The sequence below is a fragment of the Labrus mixtus genome, chromosome 9, assembly GCF_963584025.1.
Source record: "Labrus mixtus chromosome 9, fLabMix1.1, whole genome shotgun sequence".
NCBI classification, from domain to species: domain Eukaryota; kingdom Metazoa; phylum Chordata; class Actinopteri; order Labriformes; family Labridae; genus Labrus; species Labrus mixtus.
Genome location: NC_083620.1, coordinates 4,722,075 through 4,749,182, shown reverse-complemented (window position 1 = coordinate 4,749,182; position 27,108 = coordinate 4,722,075). Strand labels below are relative to the sequence as shown.

The window sequence follows — 27,108 nt, the reverse complement described above, 5'->3', positions numbered from 1 at the left end:
CTCTGATCACAGGCAGCATCATTGAAAGCTTTAGAGAGTCGACACAGAGGGGTCGATCCCGAGCTTCAATTCACTCAAGTCAAAACTTAAAACACTGGAGGAAAACATGGTCAGGTTGTGTTATGTTCATCTTTTAAGATATACACTCATATGTATATGTAACGACAGGACTTGTAGGATTGCAAAAGTTCAACATTTTATAAGACTCTCAGTTCTTGTTTTTTTCTCCATTTCTATTTTGTTGAGGAGCATGAAACTTGAGACGAGAAGAGGATAACAAACTAAAATAATGAGCAATGGAGAAATGGAAACAAAGACAAATGAGATATGTGTCCTTCCTCCACAACCACCGCCGTCCTCATTCATGCACGGCCTGCTCCCACCTCCACCTGAGTGGGGAGGAAGTGTGGACAACAGGATCGCGAGGAATACAAATGAGGAATCCTTCCTGCATATTATGCCATCTGCTCTTTTTGTAAAGCGTCTCGAGGTAACACTTGTTATGAATTGGCGCTGTGTAAATAATGATGTTTGGATTCAATGGTTCTTTTTGAAGGCTCATAATGAAACACATTTTTTTTTTGTCCATTCATCTGAATTGAACCATCAATCTTTAAACCACATCAGTTCAGCTAACTTGTTGTATGTTCTTTGTTTTTCAGGTTTGAAGTATCGTGTTTCCTTTCTCCTCGAGGGCTCTTTTTTCATGCTTTGCTTTCAAATTTAAAACTCTGCTGCTCGCTTACAAAACAGCGACAAAAACAGCTCCTCCTTACTTTAACTCTCTCATCCAGGTCTACACTCCCTCCCGCCCACTACGCTCTGCCAATGAAAGGCGTCTGATCCAACCTTCACAACAGGGTCCTAAGTCTCTGACTAGACTCTTCTCCTCTGTCGCCCCCCGGTGGTGGAATGAACTTCCAAACTCCATGTGATCTGCAGAGTCCCTCTGCACCTTTAAGAAAAAGCTAAAGACCCAGCTCTTTCATAAATACCTACTAACTTAATGATGATGGTCTCCATATTATTGATGATGATGATGGTTGTGACGATGGTTTTTGTTTGATAACGATGACTTATAAGATGGTTTCTATACTGATTAGAGCTCTCAAGAACTGCCCTCAATGTTGTGCTTTGCCTCTGGTCACTTCCTGTCAGCACCTGTGTGTCCAATCGGACTCAAAGCTGATCGTTTGCTCTTTGACATTGTTCCCTTTTTCTAGATCCTTGCTTGTGTTGTACTTACTCTCTGATGTACGTCGCTTTGGATAAAAGCGTCTGCTAAGTGAATTGTAGAATTGTTGGTTATCCTAATGTTTCATCTGTGAAGTTCAGTCTGATATGTTTTTACTGTTTTTACATCCCAAACAGTTCATCACGTGTCTGTTTCATATTATTGTCTGAATGGTAGTTTATGTTGAACCACACCTACCAGGGCTTCCTGATACACTGTATTAAATAATGATGATACATGTACAGTATATATAAATAATAAATGTGTGCCATATGTTGAACACTGTGATTGTAATTTTCATGTGACATCTTGGTCAAGTGTGTGGAGGAATATATGAGCAGTTGATTCAGGCTGTTGTTTATGTAAACATGTCAGAGTCCTGTGTTTGAGGTGTGTGTGTGTGTGTGTGTGTGTGTGTGTGTGTGGGTGTGTGACTGCCTGTATTCATGAGTGTGTGTTTGACCCGCCGTGTGCCCGCTGGGTGCAGCAGCAGTAATTATCCCATCTGCTTGAGAGCGATAACGAAAGAATGGCGCCGGCAATTGCCAGCCCTCCCTCTACTCTCTCACTCTCTCTTGCTCTGCCCCCTCTCTCACTCTCTCTCTCTCTCTCTCTCTCTCACTTTCTCCCTATGCCCATTATCTAATAAGAATTTAATTAGAGGGACTGGCTGGTTGCAGGGGAAGCAGTCTCCTAGACACTGAAGAGTATCAACAAATCAATGCTTTTCATCGGCTGTAAACAAGCGAGGAGGTTGAGACTGGAGGCAGAAACTCGGCTTCAGTAACGGAGCACAGGAACTGTTTCCACTTCACTCTGAGGGGCCTGATCCACAAAAGGACTGCGCAGCTTTTTCGCCTGATAAACTGACTTTTTGTGATTCACAAAAAACACACGCAAAGCCCCGTAACTGTGCAGCAGAGCAAACAGCATCCACGTGGGTCGGTGCTGCCGAGCGTATTTTAATGAGCCATTATGCAGTTGTCTGGGAAAATGTGGCCCCAGAGTGGAAAACGGTGTCAATGCAAAAATGTCTGATTCATAAAAACAGGTGCTAATAGCCACACGCAGTGGAAACCTTACAGTCTGTTAAGAGTTGGTGGTAACTGTGCTGCAGTATTTAAATAATGGAGATAACATGCATAAACTTTCCAGTGATCAGGAAAACTTTTCTGCCTCTGAATTTGTTTAAAATAAATTATATATTTTAAATATTACTTTGACATTTCTTTCATTCTCTTTTCATTTGAGACTCTGAACAGGTATCTATCGGCAGTAAAGTCCAAACCCACAAACTTCTTCAACTGGTCCAGAACTCTTCTGCTCGTATCATCTCCAGATCCTCCTCCATTAATCACATCACTGCTGTCCGTCAGCAGCTTCATCAGCTCACAGTTAAACACTGCATTGACTTCAACATTCTGCTCCTCACCTTTAAGACCATCCATAACCTCACTCCACTTTACCTCTCTGAACTCCTGCATACAAACACACCAGCACTCTCAGGTCTTCTTCTTCCATTCAACTCACTGCACCACCCGCCCCGCCTGACCACCATGGGGTCCAGAGCTGTCAGCCGCTCTGCCCCCCCGCCTCGGGAACTCCCTCCCACCACACATCCATAATATTGACTCTAAAAACACATCTTTTTAAACTGCCATGTTCTGTTCATTCTCCATCCTGTCTCTTTAATCCTCTACACGATGATTTTTATACACTTTAAATTTGTCTTTTAATGTTAATTTTATCCATGCAATGTTACTTTGTTGTTTTTATCAGAGCATGACCGATTAATCGGTCGATTATATGGGCCGATATTAGCATATCCAGTGACTATCCGTATCTGCTCATTTTATCCCAGATATGCACTGATATTAATAGATTTATCAAGCAGTTAAATAGCATTTCATTTGAGTTTCATTGTATAAAACTAGCAGTTTCTTTCACCTGCAGAGGGCGCTGTATGGATTACAACGAGCATCATCACTCTCAAGCGGTGTCAAGTGGTGATGCTCGATGTGAGCACTTACTTTCCAGCTGAGTGACCATCTTTTCCTCATTATATATCACAAGTGTTTGATGAAGTGCATTTGAGGGATCAACACAATAAATGTGTGTATCTATATCTATCATTCTCTACAGATCGAAGATAGATCTCAGAAAGATATGGGTCGATATATCGGTATCAGATTTTTTCTCTCACCAATATCAATATCGGTATCGGACACAAAAATCCCATATCGGCTTGAGTGCTTTGAAAGGTGCCTTTAAATAACAATAATTATTATTAAAGGTATTAAACATATTGATGGTAAACTAGCAGGATCATATAACCATGGGGGACGGGTGATCGGTATGGCTCATGAAACATCAAACCTCAAAACACCAACACACTGAAGCAGACAGTTTCAGCACCTTCTCTGCAGGTCCAAAACAGCATTTCCTATGCTAAGGGCTATACAGGAAGTGTATATTTACTGAGAAAGAAAGAAAGGAAGCTCAGCTTGTTACCACAGAGGAACAATTGTGCGTTTGTATCGCTTGTTTCCTGTGCAGAGCAAACTAATCTGCCTTATCAGAACAAAAGGAAGTTGCCTGAGCTCGCCTGGCTCCAGCTCTGACAGTGAGTTCACCCTCCGACAGATGGCCCCCACAATCCCTTCATCGGCCATGACTAAGAGACACTCAGACAGACAAAGTCCTGCCAACATGGTGAAATTTTAAAAAAAACAAGACTTTTTCTGTGTGTTTGTTTCAGGGATATTAAGAAGTACAGAGGACTGTAGGGATGAGATGAAACTGATTGAGGACAGTTAAAAAAAGTTTACAGACACCATCTGTGATGCAAATCTCTGAAATTTCACTCAATTATTTTGCCTAAAAAATACTTTTTGTGCCTGTCCTCTGTGCACAGTGTGGATTCAAATTAGGCCAAAGAGAGTCTGGTGCTCATATGGAGTCATCCCTGACTGTAAAACATTTGTGTTAAGAGGATTTTGACTTCTACAAGTATACTCTTTGTCAGTTCTATCACAGGCACTTAATTCATCCCCCCCAAAAAATGTATGTGTGAACGCAAATGGCAAAATCCCCCCCTCCCCCGACATTCAGCTAAAATCAGGGTGAGTGGATGTGTGAACGCAGCAGAAAATTCTGCAGCAGATCTGTGCAGAATAGGGTAATGATGCTTACTTTATATCTCGACAGGTGTAATGGGAATGCACGTAATGAAGCTGCTCTTTAACCATTCTTTTGTTGATACTGTGATTACGTCAAATTACACATAGCATTGATATAAATGAACAAACTATAATTGTGCCATTGGACTCTGCTTCACCTGCCATCTTGGATATCTTGTAAATATTACATCGGAGGCTTACTTTATACCAGATGCCCCTTCTCCCTAGACCCCACCCCCCCTCCTCGCCTCCAGGCAAGCAATATCAGATGGTTTTACAGGAACGAGAGACGTCTCATTGAAACAGTATTTCTATCAGTCCTTGATGAAATGATATAACCTGAAAACATGCTGCTGCTTCCAAACTCCAGTCCCTGGACTCAAAATCCATCAAATTCATTGCGGGAGATCTCTATGACACTCTGTATCACGTTTATAAACTACACTAAGTTAGTGTTCTCTGCCATGGAGGTGAGATGAACACTGTTTACAATGTTCAACGGGAAAACAAGACAATACCAAAATTGTCCAATGCTTCTAGTCCGCAAAGTGTATCCTGAATTTGCTCATTTCCTCTTTGTGTATTTTCACCAAACATGTAGAATTATTTACAGCACGACCTCAAGATCGAAGCATTTTTGTTTCACGTTTAAATGAGGATGGTGATCTCAAACCAGTTCAGGTCAGAGTGCAAGAAAAGAGAGCTATCATTAATCTATTATGTTATTTTGATTTGTTTCAATGCTGCATTTCTCTCTATCTATCTCTATATCTTTATCCTTTGCAAATGAATGAGAACTGCATGATTTGAGGTTTGAAAAGAGGTGTTTATGGGTCCCCTGGTGTTGCTGCTTGTAGTCCCACCTGTGGCCATGATGAGTCCCGGGGCAGAGTCTTTGGATAGAATGGGCATCCTCCTCAGCTGGATGTTGAACAGCTGACTCCAGCGCTGAGCCAAGTGCAGAGAGCAACCTTTACTGAGCTGAAACAGAGAGGGGAGCTTCTTTCAGGTTTTTCACATTTCTCACTTGTCTTTCAGCGCTTCCTGCTAAATTAATAATCAGTCAGACATATTTTTCTTTTAACCGACTGTGTGAGCAGGTCAGCACATGTGCAGCAGACGCAGCAATGGAACAAAGTTTTTTTCTTCCCAAGACAGAAACCAAACTGAGCCATATTCCTCTCTACAGAAACCCCACATTGTTTTTGAGAAGAGGTCGAGCACTTTCTTTGGCTGCACAGCTGAGTAAAAACATCAGCATCAGAGCAAACATACCGCGTTAACAGATATGACCACAAAAATAACCAATGAAATCATGTCAACCATTAAAAATAATGGGTGACAATAAGGAAGCAATTTCTTCTGCATGCAAACAGACATTATTGAAGAGTGTAGGCGTACCTGGCAGTCCACAGATCCTCCCAGGCTGTCTGCAGCGGGTGGCTGCAGCAGCTCCCATGTCCCCCCTTTGTCAAACGTGATGACGGAGCGCATGTTGTCCTCGCTGACCGAGCCGTTGTTGAGCGTGGCGATGAAGACTCCTCGCAGTCCCTCCACTCTGTGAAGATCTGCAAAAGGCTCATTGGCAAAGTACCTGAAAGACAGAGGAGAAATGTCATTATCAGCAGGCTCAGGGGGCTGATGATAGGGTTGTATATTCCTAAATGTAATAAAAAAAAATCTGTTATTAAAAAAAGTGCAGTTATTTCATATTCAATATGGCTTAAAGAGGTTTTGCTGATTCATGTCTTGCATAGAGCTTCTTTTTGTTATCGCCATAATCCCTGTTCATGCTCATCTTAGCTTGGTTCAAGAACACTGAAGGACAAATACAGGCAAATTATACGCATCAGCATTTTAAAAATCTGGCTGTTAGAGTCAAATTTTTGCACCACAGAGAGAGGTAAATTCAAATTTGAACTTTATGAACCCAAATAGAGCAGGAAATCAGCATGTATGCAAACAAACAAAAAAACATGTTTGATCAGATCTGCACAGGAACAGACGGCGGGGGGGGGATCCACAGATAATTTCATTAGAGAAGACATAGTGTCACACAAACAGACAAAATCATCATTGGCAGACAAACACCTGAGTCAACACTCTGACTGATCCTGCCAAAACAACAAAGCAACTAAAAAACCAGAGCAGATGAACAATGAATACAGCGCGGAAAGGTCAGACAGCGTCACATCAACAGATTGTCTGTTATTAGATACAGCGGCATTATGTGTCAGTGTTTGCTGAGTCTTTAGATTATCAGAGATATGAGCTGTTTTTAATGGGACATAGACACATTCCTGACACTTCCTGAGGATGCTAAAGAAGCTGCTTTATTATTACATCTGCATAAGTGGTTGGGTTTAATTGTCCTGTGCGTACACATCAGATGAATTCTATATCCTGGTACGATGAATTGCTTTCATGAAGGCAGAAGGGAATTAATGACCTAAAAATAGGAGTTTTAAAAACTAAGCAGACTATTCCTGCAGCTTTTGACTGTATCACAATGACTCTGTAGAAAGAAAGAAATCTGAGAAACCATTTTGTTTAGAGGATTGTATAAAATCTTTAAATGGCTTGTTATTAGAAAAAGGGATGGTGGATAATATTACAGTACATAATTAAGCTTTTTGGTTCAATTTGTATCAAATCTTTGGTGTTTGTTGTTCAAAACTTTTGAGAAGGATCTGAATACACAAAAAGTGACAAAACTTCTGAACTGGTCAAATAATACAGCATTTGTCAACGCTGCACTCTGCTAGTTAGCACCTGAATTACAAGTCGGTTTAACTAATTATTCTTTTTTTTATTATTATTAATGTAGGCCCACAATGCTCGTTAAATGTTGTGTCTAAGCTGTAATGCAGCCACCCACCACTAGATGGGGCTGATCTCCTCACTCCACTCCCTGGATGTGAATCAGCATCTCGTAGGAGCGGAGCAGTCTGGCAGTATTTCAATCCAGACAACAGAGATGAAGGCTGTGTCAGGTTCAAGTGGCATATCAAACGGAGAAATGTGAAACCAGTCAGCACACGCATGTGGATGTTTACCTGCCAGGAGGACTGAAGGCTGGTAGTGCTAGAACCGCTAACATTAGCCCGACTCATCAAAACCAATCAGAGGTGATTTACCTGCAGACTCTGTGATCCTGTGTTTAGTAGTGTTAAATCATTTGGACTGTTTTCTTAACTTGCCGTTGTGAATTTTAATTTTTGCTTAACCAACAGGGAAATGATTAACCTTAGCTACAGATGCGTGTGTGTGTGTGTTACCTGATCAGTGTGTTGCTGCCAGAGCCCTCCGGACTGTAGTACAGCACATTCTCCAATGACAGAGAGAAGGACAGGCCCTGTGTGTCCGAGATGTAAAGGTGTGTGACATTGTTCAGGTGGTTCACACACACAAACACCTGGTCCTCTGAAGCGTCGGCAATGTAGTACTCCTGTTAGGGAAAGAAAGAAGAGAGGAGAATCATCTTGACAATCACAGTGAGAAAATACTGGATATCAGCGCTCAAACAAAGTCTGTGCAGGGAGGTGTAGGTGGTTCTTCCAGCAAAACCAAGAAGTCGATTGTTTCACATATTTTTAGAAATAAGAAGCACACTGTTCTGACGCAGTTTGCTGAGTTCAGAGAACTTATCTTGAACATTCAACCAAAAGCAGGTACATGAACCTAGAAAGCTTTCAGGATCATAAAGGTTTCATGTTTTGAGAGAATCAAGTCCAAGTCTGTGTCCAGACAACAAACTGGGCACTGGGGACAAAGACAGATGCATTGATGTGAGCTAGTTGCCATGTTTCCAACCTGCACTTAAATTGTATTTCACAATGTGATTTTGCAATTCAAATTTCAAATGTTCTTAATGAAGTTATATGTTGAAAAAGAAGCACTGGCCTATCGGTACGTCTGCAATGGTCATGTTGTCATGTCTGTACAAATTTGTTGCAAATCCACACAGAGACAAAATGACTGTTAAATCAGATGTTGTTTTTCTTTCCCTCTGAAATTAGTTTCAGCCTTAAAATACAAATTCAAACAATTTTGCAAATGCAACACTTTCCAATACAACAACCTTTGTGGTGCATATTAAGCCCTACTTCATCGTAAATGTATCACTTAAGCTTTCATAGACTCTTCATTTCTGAATTATTGCTGCAGTGTGTGTAAAAGAGACTCACTGTGATTGGATGTCTGGTCATGAACCTGGCATTTTTCATTGGTTGGCGGTTGTAGGAGACCCAGAGCTGAACAGATGAAGGTTCATGGCTGCCAAACAGTTTCTGAAGAGGACACAGAGACGGCACAGTTCAGTCAGCCGCCCATCATTTATGTCAAACACTTCAACATTTCACAGACAGCCAATCTGGAAACATTTCTCAGCTGCTCCAACTTCAAAATAAAACACACGCTTTATGAAAAACCTTCCAAAACAAACAGGCAAAGAACTTTATTAAAGAATCCCATGACACTGAGAGACAAAGATAATGACAAAGCAGACATCTGGACGGCGCTGTCCCCAGATAAGTGAGGTTAAAGACTCCAGACTTCAGTTACTCAGACTCTCCTGGTTATGTTTTTCTGTCCTAATATCCCAGCTGTACAGAGCCCGACAGCTGAGTCAGAAAACATTAAAAGGCCAGACTTAAAAGGACTCCCAGTGGGGTGCAATAATGTGTGTGTGTGTGTGTGTGTGCGTGTATGTGAGAGAGGTACTCAGAGGACACGTCTTCATTGTCATTACCTATGCATTAGAAGCCTGGCTGCTGGAGGGAGCCGAGCTCTGATCTTTTATGAATTACAAGTGTGCAGACCAGACATAGCTGGAGCATATCCCATGTCTGTCTGTGTGTACATGTGTGGCTGTGTGTGTGTGTGTGTGTGTGTGTGTGTGTGTGTGTGTGTGTGTGTGTGTGTGTGTGTGTGTGTGTGTGTGTGTGTGTGTGTGTGTGTGTGTGTGTGTGTGTGTGTTTGTGTGACAGAGTGTTTGAAGGAGGTATATACATGAGGTTTTGTTTTTAGATGAGTGACTCTTATTTTCTTTTGAACCCTGAAATATTGACTACCCACAATGCAGGTGCACAATGGTGACATTTCATACACTGGAATTGAAGTTTTTTTGTCTCCTATTATGACTAATTTACATTGTTAAAACAACAATGCACAAACAAAGCTGTGACAAATATCATTAATTCCCTCTTGTTGTTCTTCTTCTATTGAGTTCCCTCTTTGCGTGGTTCTTTTAGTGTTATCAAATGTGCACGAACAGGGCCACATTTTTTAACCATGACTTTTTTCCTGCCAGCAAAATAAGCGCTTGAAGGCTGGATGAGCCAGCGTGAGAACTAGGGGTGTGAATAACAAGTAAATGTACTATTTGAAAATCTCTCGATATTATTAGTATTAAATTCTAATTATTGCCAGTGACTCATTTTTTTTTTTTTCACCATCTGATAATGCTTGCCAAAAAACGTGCTCACCCTCAGTAACCTATATGGGTGCTGAATCCTCAACCAAAAAAAATGTTTTTTTCAGAACAGCAGACCAAACTCATTTCAGGATCAGGCAAACAAATCCAGTCTGAGTTTATTCCAATATTCACAAATCATGACCCATCCCTGGTGAGAAGTCAGAAGTAGACATTCAGGTATCTCCAGCGTGATCAAGAGGGCCGAGGTGATGCTTTTTATATACATGACTTATTCATGTTGGTGAAATACTCCTGCACATAATGAAGTAGCTTAGCTTCATACTCTTTTCTCCTCCACTCGTGAATCCATCCAATTACACATAACATTGAGATAAAAAAAATGTCAGAGTAATGTCTTCCCTCCTGAGAAACCCCCTCCCTGTCCTAATCTACAGTCAGAGCAACAGACCAAATGTGTCAGTTTCCTCTCTGTGGATAAACCCGCTCTCTCTGCTTGTTAAATCTCTTCTATGTACTCTAATTTAACAGTCTCACAGTTTTCTCTCCTATTTCCTCTCCCCTCTCGCTCTGCGTCGCTCTCCCAGCCGTAAATATATTTTGTGATGTTGTTCGATCCAAACTAACAGAGAGCCGAGCTGCTTTGTTATTTATTTTACTCCCGATTAATTCAGACCACCCTGCTCCATGCTTCAACAGCTATTCCCTCCAGAGAGAGAGAGAGAGAGAGAGAGAGAGAGAGAGAGAGAGAGAGAGAGGGGGGAGAGAGAGACAGAGGAGAGAGAGAGAGGAGAGAGAGACAGAGGAGAGAGAGAGGAGAGAGAGACAGAGGAGAGAGAGACAGAGAGAGAGAGGAGAGAGAGACAGAGAGAGAGAGACAGAGAGAGAGAGGAGAGAGAGAGAGAGGAGAGAGAGACAGAGGAGAGAGAGACAGAGAGAGAGAGGAGAGAAAGACAGAGGAGAGAGAGACAGAGAGAGAGAGAGGGAGAGAGAATCAAACAGAGAGAGAGAGAGAGAGAGACAGAGAGAGACAGAGAGAGGAGAGAGAGACAGAGGAGAGAGAGAGAGAGAGAGGAGAGAGAGAGAGGAGAGAGAGGGAGAGAGAATCAAACAGAGAGAGAGAGAGACAGACAGAGAGAGGAGAGAGAGAGATGAGAGAGAGAGAGATAGTGAGAATAAAAAGGCAGAGAAAGAAGACAAATCCATCAGGGAGTTAAACAGAGAGAGATCAGGAGAGAGAATCCAACAGGCAGGAGGCTTTAGAAAACTATAATTGAAGTTGAACAAAGGTAGAGACTGAAATTCAGAGAGGCGAGCTGCACAACCTGTGTTCATTATGTGTCTTCAATTCAATTTTTATAAAGATTAGATTAATAAAAAGAGCATTTATCAATGTCCTATCAAAGCCATTATGTGTCACACTTCTGAAGTCAGAGGGGTTTAGAGGCATCATAATGCATCTGAGAGCAGTACTGAATGTGTTCATCAAATTTAAATTCTATTCAATCTCTTAGTAGAGTCTCTTAGAGTCTAATCAGGTTTAGCTTGTAACATTTGTGAGTAAGGGGCGCGAGACAAGGGGTGCTACAGTGTCACCCATAGACTGTATATAAACATGGACAACGTCTCAGTGACGTCACTCATCGGCTTTTGAAGGGCAATTTTGAAAGTGGTTGCCATATTGGAAAAGTCTTTATTAAACTTTCAGTCAACCTACAACAACAGGCAATACGCTGGAGTTCAGGCGGGCTTTAAGCCTCCTCCTGACAGACCTCTACAACACGGTCATTTGCAGTCAGATCGCTCACACTCCCATGTCGTTCATAAAATAGAAACGACGAATTGTAAAGAAAAAAAAAAACATGAGGATAATGCACAATTAATCATTCATTATTTGTATAGTGCCAATTCACAACAAGTGTTATCACAAGGCGCTTTACAAAGAGCAGGTAAAATAGCTTACTCATGGTTTAGAAAAACAGGACAGGGGGGAGATGGGATAAGTTGCAGGAAGGATTTCTCCTTTGCATTCCTCTCGTGCCTGTTGTCCACTCTTCCTTGCCGCTGAGTTGGAAGACGGACCGTGGTCTGTTTTTAATCGTAACCCTTTCTTTTGAGCTGTTAGCATCTTTGCTTTTGTTTCGCAGTTTTCAAAGACAATCAGTTATTAGAGAGAGCAAGCTGTTTGCCACAGGCAGTGAAAACAATCGAAGATATCAGTCACTGTGTGTACAATTTAAAGCTCCTGCAATTTTAACATACTGGTGCTGGCTTTTACAATCCTGTTTTGTGTGTGTGTGTGTGTGTGTGTGTGTGTGTGTGTGTGTGTGTGTGTGTGTGTGTGTGTGTGTGTGTGTGTGTGTGTGTGTGCCTTGGAAAGGAGGATTTGTTTCCATCCCTGAGAGCCTGAGAATCCCTCGACTCCAGCAGAGCATTTCAGCCTTTCCCGTTCTGTCTATTGATTTATCTAGCGTAGTGCCCGCGATCGACTGTGTGTCGTGATGTGAAAGCAAAGCAGCTACAACACTCAGAGAAAGAGAGGGGGACGGAGATGAGGGCCATTTGAGGTAGAGCAAAGAGATAATAAAGAATATAGATTGTATGGAGTTTACAAAAAAAAGGGCATGTGAAAAGTCTCTATGGTAAGAAATCACCTGAAACACAAATAGACTTTCTCAGACGTAGACAAAGTGAGGTCAGTTGACTTTATGAGTCAAGGGGGAAAACGGACAGGAAAATGTCTTCCATGTATTTTCATATGTAAGTGGCGAGACAATTTTTTATAATTTTCCGGAGAGACCACAGATTGCACTGCAATGGCAACTGTAAGAGAGCCACACATTCCACTGTGCTCCTGTTCGCTCATACTGATCCTCACTAACATCTTAAACCCCTGAGTTGAGATGTGGTTTCCAGGCCTGGGATCAACTCAGCCTGGGTGGCAAACACACTCAATAATAATACAAGCCAATATAACAGAGAGTTGGTCATGCAATTATGTTACCTAAGATTGAAATGAAACAATGAAATATGACATCAGAGGATTTATTTTACATTTATTTTACCTAAAGCTGCTGCGAGAGAGATCGATTTTTTATTTATTTGATTCTTTATTTTATATTTCTGTAAGTAATCTGTAGTCATCTGTACATATTTTAAAAAGCTAAATGAAATTATTATTATTAATTTATTTTCTTTCTTCTTATATTAAAAAAATGAATAAATAAACCTGCACAGCTCTGTTAATTAAATATTTCATCTTTGGTATTCTTTAATTGTACGCAATTTTGTGTTCTATTTCGACTTAAGCTTTAGCAATGTTAACGGATGTTTTCCATGCTAATAAAGCCCTTTGAATTGAATCGAGAGAGAGAGAGAGAGAGAGAGAGAGAGAGAGAGAGAGAGAGAGAGAGAGAGATAGAGAGAGAGAGAGAGAGAGAGCAGCGGTGGTCAAGTTAAATTCTCAAGTCTGCAAATACTGATTTTTAGTAAAGTCCTTTTGGCGTCTCATAAAGATGCTAAAGTAACGTTTTTGTCAGAAAAACAGACAGCAGAGGAGGTTACAGCAGAGATGACACTGTCTAAAGTGCACAAATATGTTGGCAATGTTTCGGCAACCCTCAGTGCTGCCATGCAGGTCCAGACTGTGTACCAGTATCTCCATGGTGGTTCTCAAGGGACAGGTAGATTAGAGGGGAATTGAGGTATTTTTGAATCATGGGGTCCTAGTTGTTCATATTTTGGGCTCTGACTGGCTTAAAGATTAAGAAAAAGTTTAGGTTTGCTTCAGCCAGTAGCAGTTAAAACAGGCAGAAACTGCTACAATGTCATTGTTGGAAGTCATTTCTGAGATGAAATCATGCCACAGCACAGAGCTTGTATTGGCTACTGAAAGCATTAAAGTGTTATTGTAACTATTTAACAGCAGGGGAAATGATTCATGCAGAGCTAGACTTCAGCTCTGTATGAATCATTTCACACAGAGCAGGGTGAAAGAGTAGGATGTTTATAAATGGGATGAGACATCCCAGTCTTCAAAGCCACTACACTCCTTTACAAAAAAACGATAATTTTACGTCTCAGAACGATGGAGATGCAGGTCCACCGACGCCTCAGCCTGCTAGTTACCCTGTGTTAAATAATAATGTAACACTAAATCCTATTGCAAGTTGTAGTGGCACCTAAAGCCATGGTACATTGCCAGTATCTTAAGCAAAACTAAGGCCAACTCCTGCATATGTTTCCCAGGATTTATATATTTAATAACCCACAAAGTCTGCACAGTAAGAGCTCTATGCCCACATAGCAAACTGCTGCAAGGTGACATTGGTTAATGACTCGCCCCAGAGGAAGAGCGCATGTTAACTGCTGCTGTATCTTCTTTAAAGGCTGACATTTTAATACAACCAAAGGTACGTGCACTCATACCACAACAAGCTGGAAATGCCACAGGTCAAATCCTCGGGGGCAGAGTGCCTTCTGCTGCACAGTCCTGCCCTCTCAGACCTTCATGTGCTTCACAGTCAGTGCAGTGAGACTCCCTGTTTGCTCGATCCATGCCTAAGACTCAGGCATCATCTGTTACATATTCATGACCCACTAGCCTGACGCTGCACCTCAGGCATGCGTGAGGCATGTTATTCAAATAGCTTTATTACAGCATGAAGGCAACACATCTTTTTTTTTCTTTTAGATCTGTGTTCGAGTCGATCTCAGCTGCTCATGTAGACGTACATTTAACGTGATTCTGTCATTTGGCATGCACATGGAGGTTCTTTAGGAAGTAAAAATGGTTGCAAACAGTTGCCTACATTTCCTAGATCAACACACTAGCTGAGTCGTTTTCCCCCCCTCTTTAAGTTCAACGAATGGTTGTAAATCTAAGAAACAATGGTTCAGTGGAGAGCACATCTTAGTTACTATTTCCCATTATGTTTGTTACTCCTCCACCCTTCATTTTTTGTGATTCTACTGCTCAGATTTAGGTCTTAAATCTTGACGTCTGTTCAAAGAACTACACTGAGATTCAAGAAAGGTATTCAGGAATAAGAATCTACTGGAATCCAAGATCAAAAATGCAAAATGCCTAATTCTTTAATTTCTAGAAATGTGACAAAGTCAACCAGCGCACTTCATCCCCATTCTCCAATAGTCTGTAACTTTAAAGAAGAATGGTTTGGTATCATTTGTTTCAATGGTAAGATAGAAAAGGTTTATTGTTGTACTGTTATTGTTTTTCTCTGATGAGGGATAAATAACAAGGAGACAAAATGAATGGGTAACTTTTGAACACGGTTTAGCATTTAGCTGCTAAAGGTCCAACCACAGCGTCCAGTCTGAAGCGAGGCCTGGGCTTCACCATTACATCAGTGTTTCTGTCATGTACTATGCGAGTTAGCAGGTAGTAGATGAATCCTGAAACAGCCCTAAAACAGTCGAGCAGACATCAAACATTATAAAAAGGCATTTAAAATAAAGTTGTAGGAGTGTGAGCGAGCCTCTAAGGCAACACTCAGGGTAAAAAAAAAACCCTCCCTGAGGCACTGAAGAAAAGCAGTTCTACATTTTTATTGACTCTTTCTGGTGACTTACTCAAACTGAAACTGTAAGTGTCTGGAGTAAATAAAACTTTCTGTATTGAGCGGCCACAGAAAAGCAGGAATTTTCAGTGTCGGAGCATGACGCTCTTAACAACAACTTACATCTCTTGAGAATTTCCTGTGAAATACCAAAACATAAAAAGAGGGCACTGCCAGGAATTCAAAGCTGTCTGAGGAACTTAACTGGATTGTTTAAGGAACTGAAAGTAAACAAAATACTTCAGAAGCTTGGAGGCATGCGGCACTGTGACTGTGAATCATTCCTCCTTCAATCCCCTCTTCCTGTTTTTTTTTGTGTTTTTTTCTGTCTGTCTCAGACGTTCTTCACAGAGAATCTCTGATCTAAATGAGAAGGAATATGGCTGACAGATAAAAGTGGGGAGAAGGGATGGGCCTTATCGACACCCCCATTACATCTTCTTAGCCCGTTATCTTCCCCGGGTCCCCTCTGAGGAAGAAAGGCCGGGCTCTTTAAGGTCTGATTAACACGCTTTTCCTCAGGATCCCTATTGTTAGATAAAACTCTCCATTTCTGGCTCTTTAATTAGCTTAAGCAGCTTGGTGCTGCCAAAAGCGCTTGTGATATTCCATTATTCTAATCCTATTAGCACAAGAGCAAAGACAGAAGAGCAGAGAGAGAAAGTGGGACTGCACTAAAGGAACCATCTTTTTATAGCTAATGAACACGGCAGAACTCTGCTAGCAGAGAGTGGCTAATAGAGCTGATGCTTTGTGACGGGTCAGCCTGTATCTGTTTCATTCCTCTACACACACACACACACACACACACACACACACACTCATTTTCTGCACATTGTCAGAGGAGGCGTCTCAGCTGAGGATGATAATGGTGTGTGTGTATGCTCACATCAGCTCTGGAGTTCAGACAGGAGGAAGGGCACAGGCGGGTCAGTCACAACACCTACAGGCAAACCCTGCTGTCCAGTGTGTGTGTGTGTGTGTGTGTGTGTGTGTGTGTGTGTGTGTGTGTGTGTGTGTGTGTGTGTGTGTGTGTGTGTGTGTGTGTGGACATTTTAATATGAGACCTTATGAGAATTCCTTGGTTTTTGCAGACAGTCTCAAGTGGACACTCGAGGTACTACAGTTTTTTGTACTTCCTTATTGGCTTGATTTGTGAACATCAGAGCTTGCTGCTGGGTCTTAACTCAATGTGTTTTTCTAACAACAACAACAACAACAAACAACAACAACAACAGGTCAGTAGTATTTAGAGGAGTGTTTGAAGGCACTTCTCAATAACCATCCATCATCTCTCTGAATCAGCCTGTTTATTGTTCAGTCAATTTAAAACTCCCTCTGTATCTGGATATCACAGATGTTTAGAGTTTCGACTTCTGTCATCACATGCAGCAGCAATGATGGATTCTTCTAGAAACGACCGTCTCTGAAGAAACACCAGAGGAAGAAAAGATCCAAACAAATCGGCCAAGCGTTGGCACTGGCATTAATTTGCCCTCTTGTGCTCAGAGCCTCTCTCTCTGTCTTCCCATGTCAGATAGCCCCTGATGGATCAGTTTTAGGTCACAGACTTATTTTAGGAGGTTTTGTTCTCCATGTGTTTTTGGGTTTGATGCGATTCAGCACAGCAGCTCTCGTTATTCTCTAAGAGTGGAGACAATCAAATGAGAGCAAACCACGATCAAGGGAAATAGTTGAGCTCTATGGATTTTCCATGTGGCTCGCTCAATAACGCTGTCGTTAAGGAAGAGAAGGGCAAGACATTCTTTATCATCAAAGCGTAGCTGAGCCTAATTAGCTTACAATCGCTAGTTAATGATATGTTACCTAACGATAGTATCAGGGTCCCTGTCCTGCCGCTGTCACTTTCACTCTGTGATCTGGGGCAGTAATATTTCGATCAAGATAACATCATATTTCCACTGAAGTACAAGCCGTCAAATCCAGAGGGTTCTCAACTGGTGGGCCGGGACCCAAAAGTGGGTCGCGGAGTCGTTTTCAGTGGGTCGGTAATGTGTGTCTGGAAGAAAAATGCTGTCAAGAAGTCTATGAACTGAAGCGCTTTTTTAACAAGATGGTTTCATTCAGCTTCTTGTTCTATCACACTTTGTACTGTCTGAGGTCCAAACTGCACTTTTTTTTTAAAATATAATTGATTGATTGAAACATCTAAGACATTTGGGTGGCAATTTTTCTTGAAGGAGTGGTTGGTGGGTTCTGAGGCTCGACCAGTTGAGCACCACTGGTCTATTGCATACAGTTAAACAACAGCAAACTTTGGTTAAAAAAAAAATTATATTTATTATATATTATTAATATGTTGCTTTGGATAAAAGCGTCTGCTAAGTGAATTGTAGAATTGTAGAATATTTAAAAACTGGTATAAACCCGTAGCTAGCAACAGAGACCAGCAGCTTCTCCATAGTGTGCAGCAGTAGGAAGCCTTTCTGTGCCGCATGTACAGAGGCTTTAGTCCTCGTTGCAGCTGCTGTGGGTTTGAATCCAACCTACGCTCTTTGCTGCATGTCATCCCCAACATATCATGTCTCTCTTCAGCTGTCCTCTCCAATAAAGGCAAAAAAAAATGACCCAAAAAAAAAAAACCTTTCTGGACAATATTTACTTGCAGGTCGATGGTACTGACCCAACGTTTTAATTAAAGCAGGTCAATGTCTCTTACTAGAACCCTGCACATGCTTCTTTTCACCAGGCCTTTTCTTCCCCAACTCTGAGCAGTCTTTAAAAAAAAAAGAAAAAACACACTCAGCAGCTGTTTGCTTCTAAACACTTTGAGGTTAAACTCTGTGTTTTATGGGACCACATAAGTAATTGGAAATGAGGATTTACTCATTAGTTTTAACCACATTAGCCACTGGGATTTATTAAAGGCTGGTCTATATTGCTCTGATTTCATTAGCTCAGTGTTAAACACCGCCTGTGTGCTGTGTACACACTCAATTGCACCACATGCATCTGCACCAACAGATGACAACACACTCAGAGTTTATAGATATATCATGATCTTGCTTTGCGAGTACCAGAGCAGAGAGCAGCCGAGCCATAGTCATTTAAATCACTCATATAATGCTTTAAGTGTTGCGCTGAAAATGATAACGCTGAGGAACATCAATCTTTAACCGAAGCACAGATGAACAGAACTGACTAAAGCATGTAAGCAGCATGCAAAGAGCCGCTAAATCATAGCAGTTGTGGTTGTGTTTAAACTGAAGTCATTCTTGTCTGAAGACCAAGGTGATTAAAAGAAGCGGGCTGTAATGCTGACTCATGGTGAAAGGAGCATCTGTAAATCTCTTCCTACAGCGTTAGCAAAAATCTCAAAAGAGCTTCAAAGACCAAAAATTGTATTTTGTTTCAGGCACTAGAAATGTATAATTTGACTTTGAAGTTGGGCCATTTAAGATGCTTGATAGGGATTTTACAAGCAGCCTCAAGTGGCTATTTAAGGAAATGCATTTTTTTGCAATTTGTTGATTGGTTTTGATTTCATAACAATGAAGGATGCTGCTTGTAATTCCTTTGTTTCCCCTGCTGATTTAACGTACAGTTACATACATTAACTCTGCATCATGAACCATCTGATAGCAATGATCAGATCAGATGAATCACTCACAGCCGACCTCTCTTTTGCATATCGACCGTTTCTAAAGCTGCAGGAAATCTGTCCTGGGCAGCCTGTGAAACAACACAGGACATGAGATTCAAACTATCCTCTCCATCTGCTCTGCTGTCTGTTTGTCTGCTGCCTGATTGAGGCTTTCTGTGCACAAACACTCGAGACTAAAAAGTGACAAACACAGAGAAGCCTCGTGTGACCGCCTGCCAGATATTGATCCAACGTCTGTTCGACTTAGCGCATTATGCTGAGGTGGAAACCGACTACTCACTTGCTTAACTCTGCTGTAATACAATGTCAGCTTTCAAACTGAATGTCGGTGCACAGCAGGAACACACTTTTTTTTCAGTTGCTCCATTACATCTCTGTGTAAAGGTGCCTGGTAACTTCTTTATGTGGGGAATGATGTTTATGCAATCAAGAAGAAACCACAGAAAACATAACAGCACTCACAGATGACATTTCAAATGAATCCTAAAATACCCTGAGCCTTGTTTTCTTTTTTTTAATGATGTTTTTGGTGACATAAAACAAAGGACAGTCCGAGTTTTTTCAGCAGAGGTTATATGGGATATGTTTTTATTGTTGGGTTTAGACATTCACCAAGCCTTTAGGCAAAAGTATCTAGATTTGATGTGAAATTTGACTTGACTTGGATTCTTGTGTGACAGACATTTAGCTGACTCCAAAGTAGTGCTAATTAGTTGTAAACACATGTACAGGTATATGCAGCTAAGGTCAATAGTTTTAACCCTCCATTAAGGTCATCTCTACAGGCAATTTGAGGTTTAAGTGCAATAAAAAAAAAAGTTTAAAAATCGCAGGTTTCTGGGCGCCGGTAGCCTAGCAGTTATGTTGTGCGTCCCATGTGTTGAGGTCTGTAGTTCTCGCCACAGCGGCCATGGGTGCAAATCTGACCTCAGCCCTTTGCTGCATGTCATCCCCCCCTCTCTACTCCCAACATTCCCCGTCTCTTTTTAGCTGTCCTATATGATGAAGGCAAAAATGGCCTAAAAAGAAAGAATTAAAATAATAATTTGCAGGTTTCAAGTTAAAGATCGCAAAATTGGTCGATGCTTCACCCTTCCAAGTTGAATCAAAATGATTATTAACGCACACATTCAAACACTTCAGTGGTCAGCCCAACCCCCCCTCCCCCGGTCACTTACCCGAGTGGTGGTAGCAAACATGTACTTCTCTCGGAGCTGGAAGCTGTCCACCTGCTCCAGGATCACCCGGCGGTTCAGTTCACTCTGGAAGAAGTCGGTGCTGCTCAGTATGGTGGAGACACCCTGGGGCTCGTGTCTCTGGACCAGCACTGTGGTCGGGGGGTCGTAGGGATCCACGCCCCTAGAATAGGGGAGCAACGAAAGATAAGGAGGAAAAGAAAAGAGATACAGGAGGATGAGAAAGCAGGAAGGATAAAAAAAACAAAAAAACATAAGAACAATTAGTGAGCCGTCCCTTCTTGAAATATAACAGATGTTATAGGAACCAAAACATTCTTGTATTCTTGCACATTTCTTGTAAGTCCTCCTATCTGTCCAAACACAGTACTTTAGTGGTAAATTAATGGAGTAAAAGTAGGCCTACATCAAATTTTTAACACTTTGTCCTCCATCTAACTAACCCACTTAGACCTACTTCACATCAAAGAGGAAATCCTCTTCTACCTAAGCCTGTAGTTTATGTCTCACTGCTTAAAGATTTCTCTGTAGCTTTATTAACTCACCAGAAATATTGTTATTAATCGTGAATTTTATTGGATTTATGGCTGGACAAAAGTGTAACTGTATAATAACATAGTATTTTTGTTGCAGAGGTAAGTTTACGAGATCTTATTCTCTAAAAAAGCAGGTGTTATTTTATTGTAATCCAATCAATCTTCATTAATCAATCCATCTAATTGAACCAAAAGTATACTATGTACTACGTACATCAACTTTAACTGCTTTTTAAACACAGTCAAACCAGAAAGTGGCCCCACAAATGTCATCCTTAAATCAGTTTATGAATGATGAGTGATTATTGATGTTTTTTCACACTTAGCAAGCCTGACAATATTCTGTCATCACAGCATCAATACTGTAGCTTCTTTCACCATTTAGGCATCGTCCTCTGTAAAAGCATTCCCCCCATTTTGGAAATGCTTCACCTAATGTTTAATCCCTCTATAATAACAGTCAAAGAGATGGAGCAGAGGCAGGCCTTAAGCCTCCTGACAAACAGCTAAAAAACATCACCAAAAACTCCTGCAAACTCGCTGTGAATTCCCATATTTCCTGTTGTGTTCTCACATCAGCTCGACCTGATTTCACAGGGAAAATGTACTAGGGGGAGCTGGCAGGACAAAATTGTGGGTGCAAAAGTCGGAGTGAAAAATGTGCCTGTTTGCATTCACACATGCAGCCCCTGACAAAATCCCAGAAGTTCACAGTAGTGTTGTGAAACTGTAAAAGCACCATTGGTGATGCTTTGTGGTGGTGTCCTATAGCCCATGTGAATACTGCTCCATTAGTTGTATTCTTGGTCTTGGTGCTTCCACTGTGTGTTGGCTGATTTACCGTTCTGCCTTCATTCACTACGTACAACACTTACCAGGGCGTACATTTTCAGCCTCTGTCACTTCTCATGGAGACGTTTAGAGTTTGAATCACACCCCTGTTCTGTCTGTGAGGAGTTCACATGCACTCCCAGTGGTCTTTTTTCCCATAGAGAGATTTTTTCCCCCCACATTTCCCGGAAATTAAGGGAAGGTGAGCTTAGGACTCCAAACAGCACACAGAAGATCCATATCTTTGGATATGCACTGCAATGGTAACTGTTTTGATATTCAGGACAAACTCAGCTTTAATCCTGCTATTCAGTGGGCTTTTCCTCCAGGTCTCATTTCAGAAATCATCTAAATGTGGAGACTTTTATCCAACATCTTAAGAGGTGTCAGTCTGTGAAAAACATGTACTGAATTCAGCCTGAGGACTCTGCTGCTACACCTTCTAAAACATCGGAATTATTCTTGCTTCTTGCTGTTTCAATGGCACAGCATTCGTCATTTCTTTTGCTGTATCAAATAGCAGAATTTCAAAAAGGGGAGCATCAGGATGTCCAAATTAAAAGCACATGTCTATGTGTGAACCTTTAAAACAAGTGTGTTCAAACTATTTGTGGCCTCAAGTGTACGGCCAGGCTGTTCTGACACAGTTGCACAGAGAGTCAGCCTGAATGAATGGAGGAGGTTCACTGCGTCTTATCGTCTTGCCTTCTAAATCAGTGTGTTTTCCTGCAGACTCTGGGGAGCCGAACAGAGGGAGCAGTGTGTCTCCACTCTGCTCGGCCTCTGTGGCATTCTTTCAAAGGTTCCTGTTCAGCTGATGGACGCTGTCTGGGCTGAGAGTGCACAGAAGGCCATTGGCAGTCCGTCTCTGTCCCTTCCTTTAGATTCATCTCTGCACACTCTAAACACTTCAAAAAAATCCCCCCTCCGTCTGCTAGGGTCCCATTTTCTGACAGTTGTGTTTGTCATTTGATTTGGGTGTCCTTGCAAGGTTTTTAAAAAGAAAGGAAGGCGCTTTACACTGTGCCTGTTAAAATGTCCTCGTACTTTAACCCTTCAACACATCTGAGTCGTTAGCTGTCGGCTAACGGTCGCTTGTTGCCGTACTTTATTTTGGAGTACATTCACAGCAGGGTAAACAAACACAAAGAGTCAAGATGTCCTCAAATCTGTCCTTTTAAAATGTGCAGGTTTACTTTAAACTGAACAGAATCTAACATCCTCATTGATGATAATGAATGAGGTAAATATTTCTGGTCGGAAAATCTCATATCAGAAGAAAATCTGAATCAAATCAGTTTGGACCTGAAGTGCCCAATGAAGAACGCTTCCACTCATTGGCTCTTAGAAACCTTGTTTTGAAAATTATCTTTTTGCATGACATGTCAATGTCAAACGACACCAATAGCCAAGTTCTCTCTCGAAGGACAACAAGTACATAACAGATAGAAATGACAGGACCCGGTCTTTTCTGGTTTTGAATCTGAGTAACAGTCCTAATAATTAGGGATGTTCAGAGACACCACTTTTGTCTCTGTTTTTTTAGATCAAAATACAGCAAACAGCGCTGGTCCTGCGAGATGCTACCAGTTCACTGTGCTTGTTTACATCCAGGTAGTAGAGCTGGAAGAGCAGACCCATTAACCGGAGCTACAGCCAGTCGATGGATGTTATGCTATGTTACGCAGCAAAACATTTCACCTCAATCAAAGGTCAAATAATCATTCTTTTTACCCACTCTGGTGCCAACTAGAAGGGGAGACGACGTTTAGTGAAATAAATGTGCACATCCCTACTTATAACATATTAATAGTTCTGCTTTATAAAACAAAAATAAACTCCAAAAGACAACTTTAACCTGTGCATTTACTTTCTTAGCCATGACGTTTACTCCTTCCTTGTGTTTTCTTGTTAACCCTCTTTTATTCGCCTCGATGCATTTCAAAGAAGCTTCTGCAGGATTTGCTTTACATCTGTAATCCGTAGAAGAAAAGGGGATTGTACTTCTCATTGTATACACAGAGGATTGTAGCACGTCTCAGAGCGCTGAGATCAGAAGATTAAGAGTCGGGTGGGGGATCGACACATCAGATTGGGTTTTAAACGCATCCAGTAGCAGAGCCTTTAGACTGATCTGCAGCATGACAGAGGCCCCCCCTCTTCCTAAAGCCAGAACAAACAGGATTAGACCCAAATTGGATGGAGCCACGGCGGGCCTTCGGGGGCTAGAGTTCGGGTTCAGATCAATCTTTATTTGTGCTGCCTTTGTCCCCAGATTATTTGCAGTTTTTCTTGGCGGGTGTAGCTCTGCAGAGGGGTAGCTTTAACAGACTCTATCAAGTCTTGCTGGCTGACCGCTGCATGCCATCAATGATTAAATAATCAGGCAATCTATGAGAGAGAAAGCTTAAACTACAGATTCTGTTAGAGGCTGTATATTGCTGGGAGGCTACAGGGAAATATACACATCAGTCTTTGGGCTGCTGTGATGTTGGGATGACTTTTTAAATCAGTTTTGGAGTGATTTCAGGGTGTGGGGATGACGGGGATGGAAATGAACGTTTTCACCTACCTGCTACTCTGACTGGTGGATTCAAAAATGTACCAGTTACTCTTTTTTTTTTACCTGCCACTTTTTTTTTTTTAACTGGCAGCATAATGTAATGACGTATAAGATCAAGGCTAACAGTACTCAAGTAATCGGCTATTTTATGAAGGGAAATGTTTCAACTATTAAAGAAAATACTGACATGCTTTTTGTCTCGCTATAAAAAAAGAATATCTTTGTGATTTTATTAGATCATTAAAAAGAGGCTGGTAAGAGTTTCCATTGCAGCCATGTTCTCAAAGGCTAACTAATTTAGCTGATTCAGCTGCAAATCGACTGAAAGGCAAGATAATCAATTTGTTCTTTCAAAAGAATACGTTTTAAAATATCTCTGTTACCTCACTGTTATTTAACAGCCACCGTCACTGGTAATTTGAGCAAATTCACCCGTCACTGCAAAATAAACACCCGTATTCAGCAGGTGACGGGTGCTAATTTCCAGCCCTGGTGGATGAACACATAAAGGACATTTTGTGAGGAGGAATAAATGATATCTTGTGAGATTTAAAAAGTGAGCCATCATTGTTTTTTAACAAACATCGGATGCATAGTCACAAATTTAAAGCCTCTACATAAAAGTGAGCAGATATTTTTAACTATCTGATCACATTAATAAATAAGGCTGACCTAGCTGTCTTCAGTAGAGCTTCCTGAATTCATTAAAGACTTCAGAGCTAGTGTCTATTAATGAATAATGAGGAATGATCATGTGTACATAAAATACGACTGGGGCGATGAGAAAGTGTTGAGAACACATTTTACCAGGGCGAACAACTTGTTTATCTGGAGTTTAGAGAGTCAGAGATTTCATTTGAGGCTATACATTTTTAACATTCTGTCACTTCTTTCTTTTTCTCTGCTATTAACTCTGCAACAATTCAACTACCATAATCCTTATAATGAAATGATCTTCTGTAGGTTGGCTTCTCTCAAATTAAAGGAGTGCTGTAACTGCTGATTCATTATTCTTTTTTTTTTGGTTGTCTAGTGTATATCTCCATGTTGTGGATGAATGTACTTTTAAAACATTTTAACTGATTTTTGGGGGATTTTCTTTTTCCTCAGTTTTATTATTCAAATATCAACACTACAGTAAGCTTTAACTGTATTACTAAACAAATCAGGCACTTTTCACTTAAACAAGGTATGTAGGTGTGTGTGTGTGTGTGTGTGTGTGTGTGTGTGTGTGTGTGTGTGTGTGTGTGTGTGTGTGTGTGTGTGTGTGTTATCGGTGACAGAATCCAGAAAAAAAAGTTATTTTGATTTTGATCTTGATACTAATTTATCAACGAGCAGATATCAGCACTAAGGCCTTGTTTAGAGCTGTTTTTTTCCTCACAAGTTGTTTTGTAGAGTCTTAAGCCCCGCCTTCATTTCAATTTAAAGCAACAGACTGAGGAAGTATTTGGCATGAACGTAGATATGCAATCACTGCCTTCAGTGTGTGGCTGCTGGCAGCAGTGCCACAACTTTCACTACTTTAACAGCTAAGCTATTTACAAGCTTTTGTCAATCTGAGTTTAAAAAAAGAATATGAATCAATATGTTTTCATTCAAAGCAGGAGAGTCCTTTTCTCTTTGATTCAGGCAGGAAATTCAACACAACCGAACTGTATTCATCAGACCTGAGCAACAGGCCGACTTTTATAGACGCCAGAAATCAGTAAGCTCAAGGATGTTACATTCACGTCGATTATGTCAATTATTAACATCACATGAAGGAAATAGATCTTGTAAGGTTTAAGGCAATTAAAACAAATACATCACAGAAGTCTTAAATGAAAAAGCAGGGCTTAAAAGAATCCTATTTTCTTCTCCTGCCTGTCAGTGGTCCTTCTGTGTTGTTCATAAGAGTTACCTCACAACGTCTGTTCAAAGAAGCAGCTACACACCACACAGTGCTCACGCCTAAAGCATCAAACCAATAAGATTTTGTTATATAACATTTATTCTGGATGGGCCTTTAAGAGCCTCAAAAAAACAGACACTTCTGGAGAGGCTCCCAAACTTGAGGGTTGTGTAAAGTGTGTACTGGTTTGAAATGTTCTGTGAAAAGGTTCCTCCATACTTTTTTCACCTGCCCCTACATCCCCTACACTTACTGCAGCCAGCAGAGTGAGGCCACCTGTACTTAACTAGTTAAAATATCATTCTTATATACTTTATTAATCCCTGGGGGGAAATTCTGGTTTCACACTCTGTCATTGAGAGACCTGCTTCTCACACACACAGGCCTGAAAATACACACATGCACAAACTTGACCTGTGGACATGCGTTGGTGGAGAGATGTCAGAGTGTGGATGTGGGTTCAGTGCCTTGCGCAAGGGCACCTGGGCAGTACCTCTCCAGGTACCAGACCAACTTCCATACTTGGTCCACACCATGACTTGAACCTGTTTGAGTCCCTACAGACTGAGCTACTGCCTCCCCAGTTATTGCCCCACATCATTGGCGGTTTGTGTTTTTCTTTAGCTTCCAACTTGTCATGTTATTTTTCTGTTTGATGATTAACTGTCGTTTCACGGGGAATTTTGTTCTTTGGCTTTGACTCCTGAAATGGTTTGCTCGGATCAGGGCGGGGCGAAGAGAGTAATGACAGTAGACTCAGCCATAGTGTGTGGGGTTTTGCTTTTGTTTTTGCTCTTTTGTGCATTTTTTCTGCAAAGATTCCCGCCTCCTGACCAGTAGAACATCTTTTTACTCACCACTAGAGTCAAACAGCCACACGTTAATCCCATTTTTCATTTAGACTAACTTCCAGTAACACTACACTTTGTTGTTAGAAACCTCTTGTGTAACAGTCTATATTTCTGTTAATGAGCCTGAGAGGTGTGAGATGTCAGGTTGAACTCGTTTTGTCACAACCTGGTAGTTATGAAAGTTTG

The 27,108-nt window shown here is 41.2% G+C and overlaps 1 protein-coding gene across 2 annotated transcripts in view; it reads right to left on the bottom strand.

The window, feature by feature from the left end:
- Positions 1-27,108, bottom strand: part of sorl1 (sortilin-related receptor, L(DLR class) A repeats containing) — an 81,559-nt gene that overhangs the window by 33,775 nt on the left and 20,676 nt on the right. For both annotated transcript variants that reach the window (XM_061046034.1, XM_061046035.1), the window contains exons 6-10: positions 20,230-20,410; positions 8,601-8,702; positions 7,692-7,861; positions 5,815-6,007; positions 5,277-5,394 (exon numbers count right to left, since the gene is read on the bottom strand). In XM_061046034.1, coding sequence (XP_060902017.1) covers positions 5,277-5,394; positions 5,815-6,007; positions 7,692-7,861; positions 8,601-8,702; positions 20,230-20,410 — 764 coding nt within the window. The remainder of the gene's footprint in view (positions 1-5,276; positions 5,395-5,814; positions 6,008-7,691; positions 7,862-8,600; positions 8,703-20,229; positions 20,411-27,108) is intronic.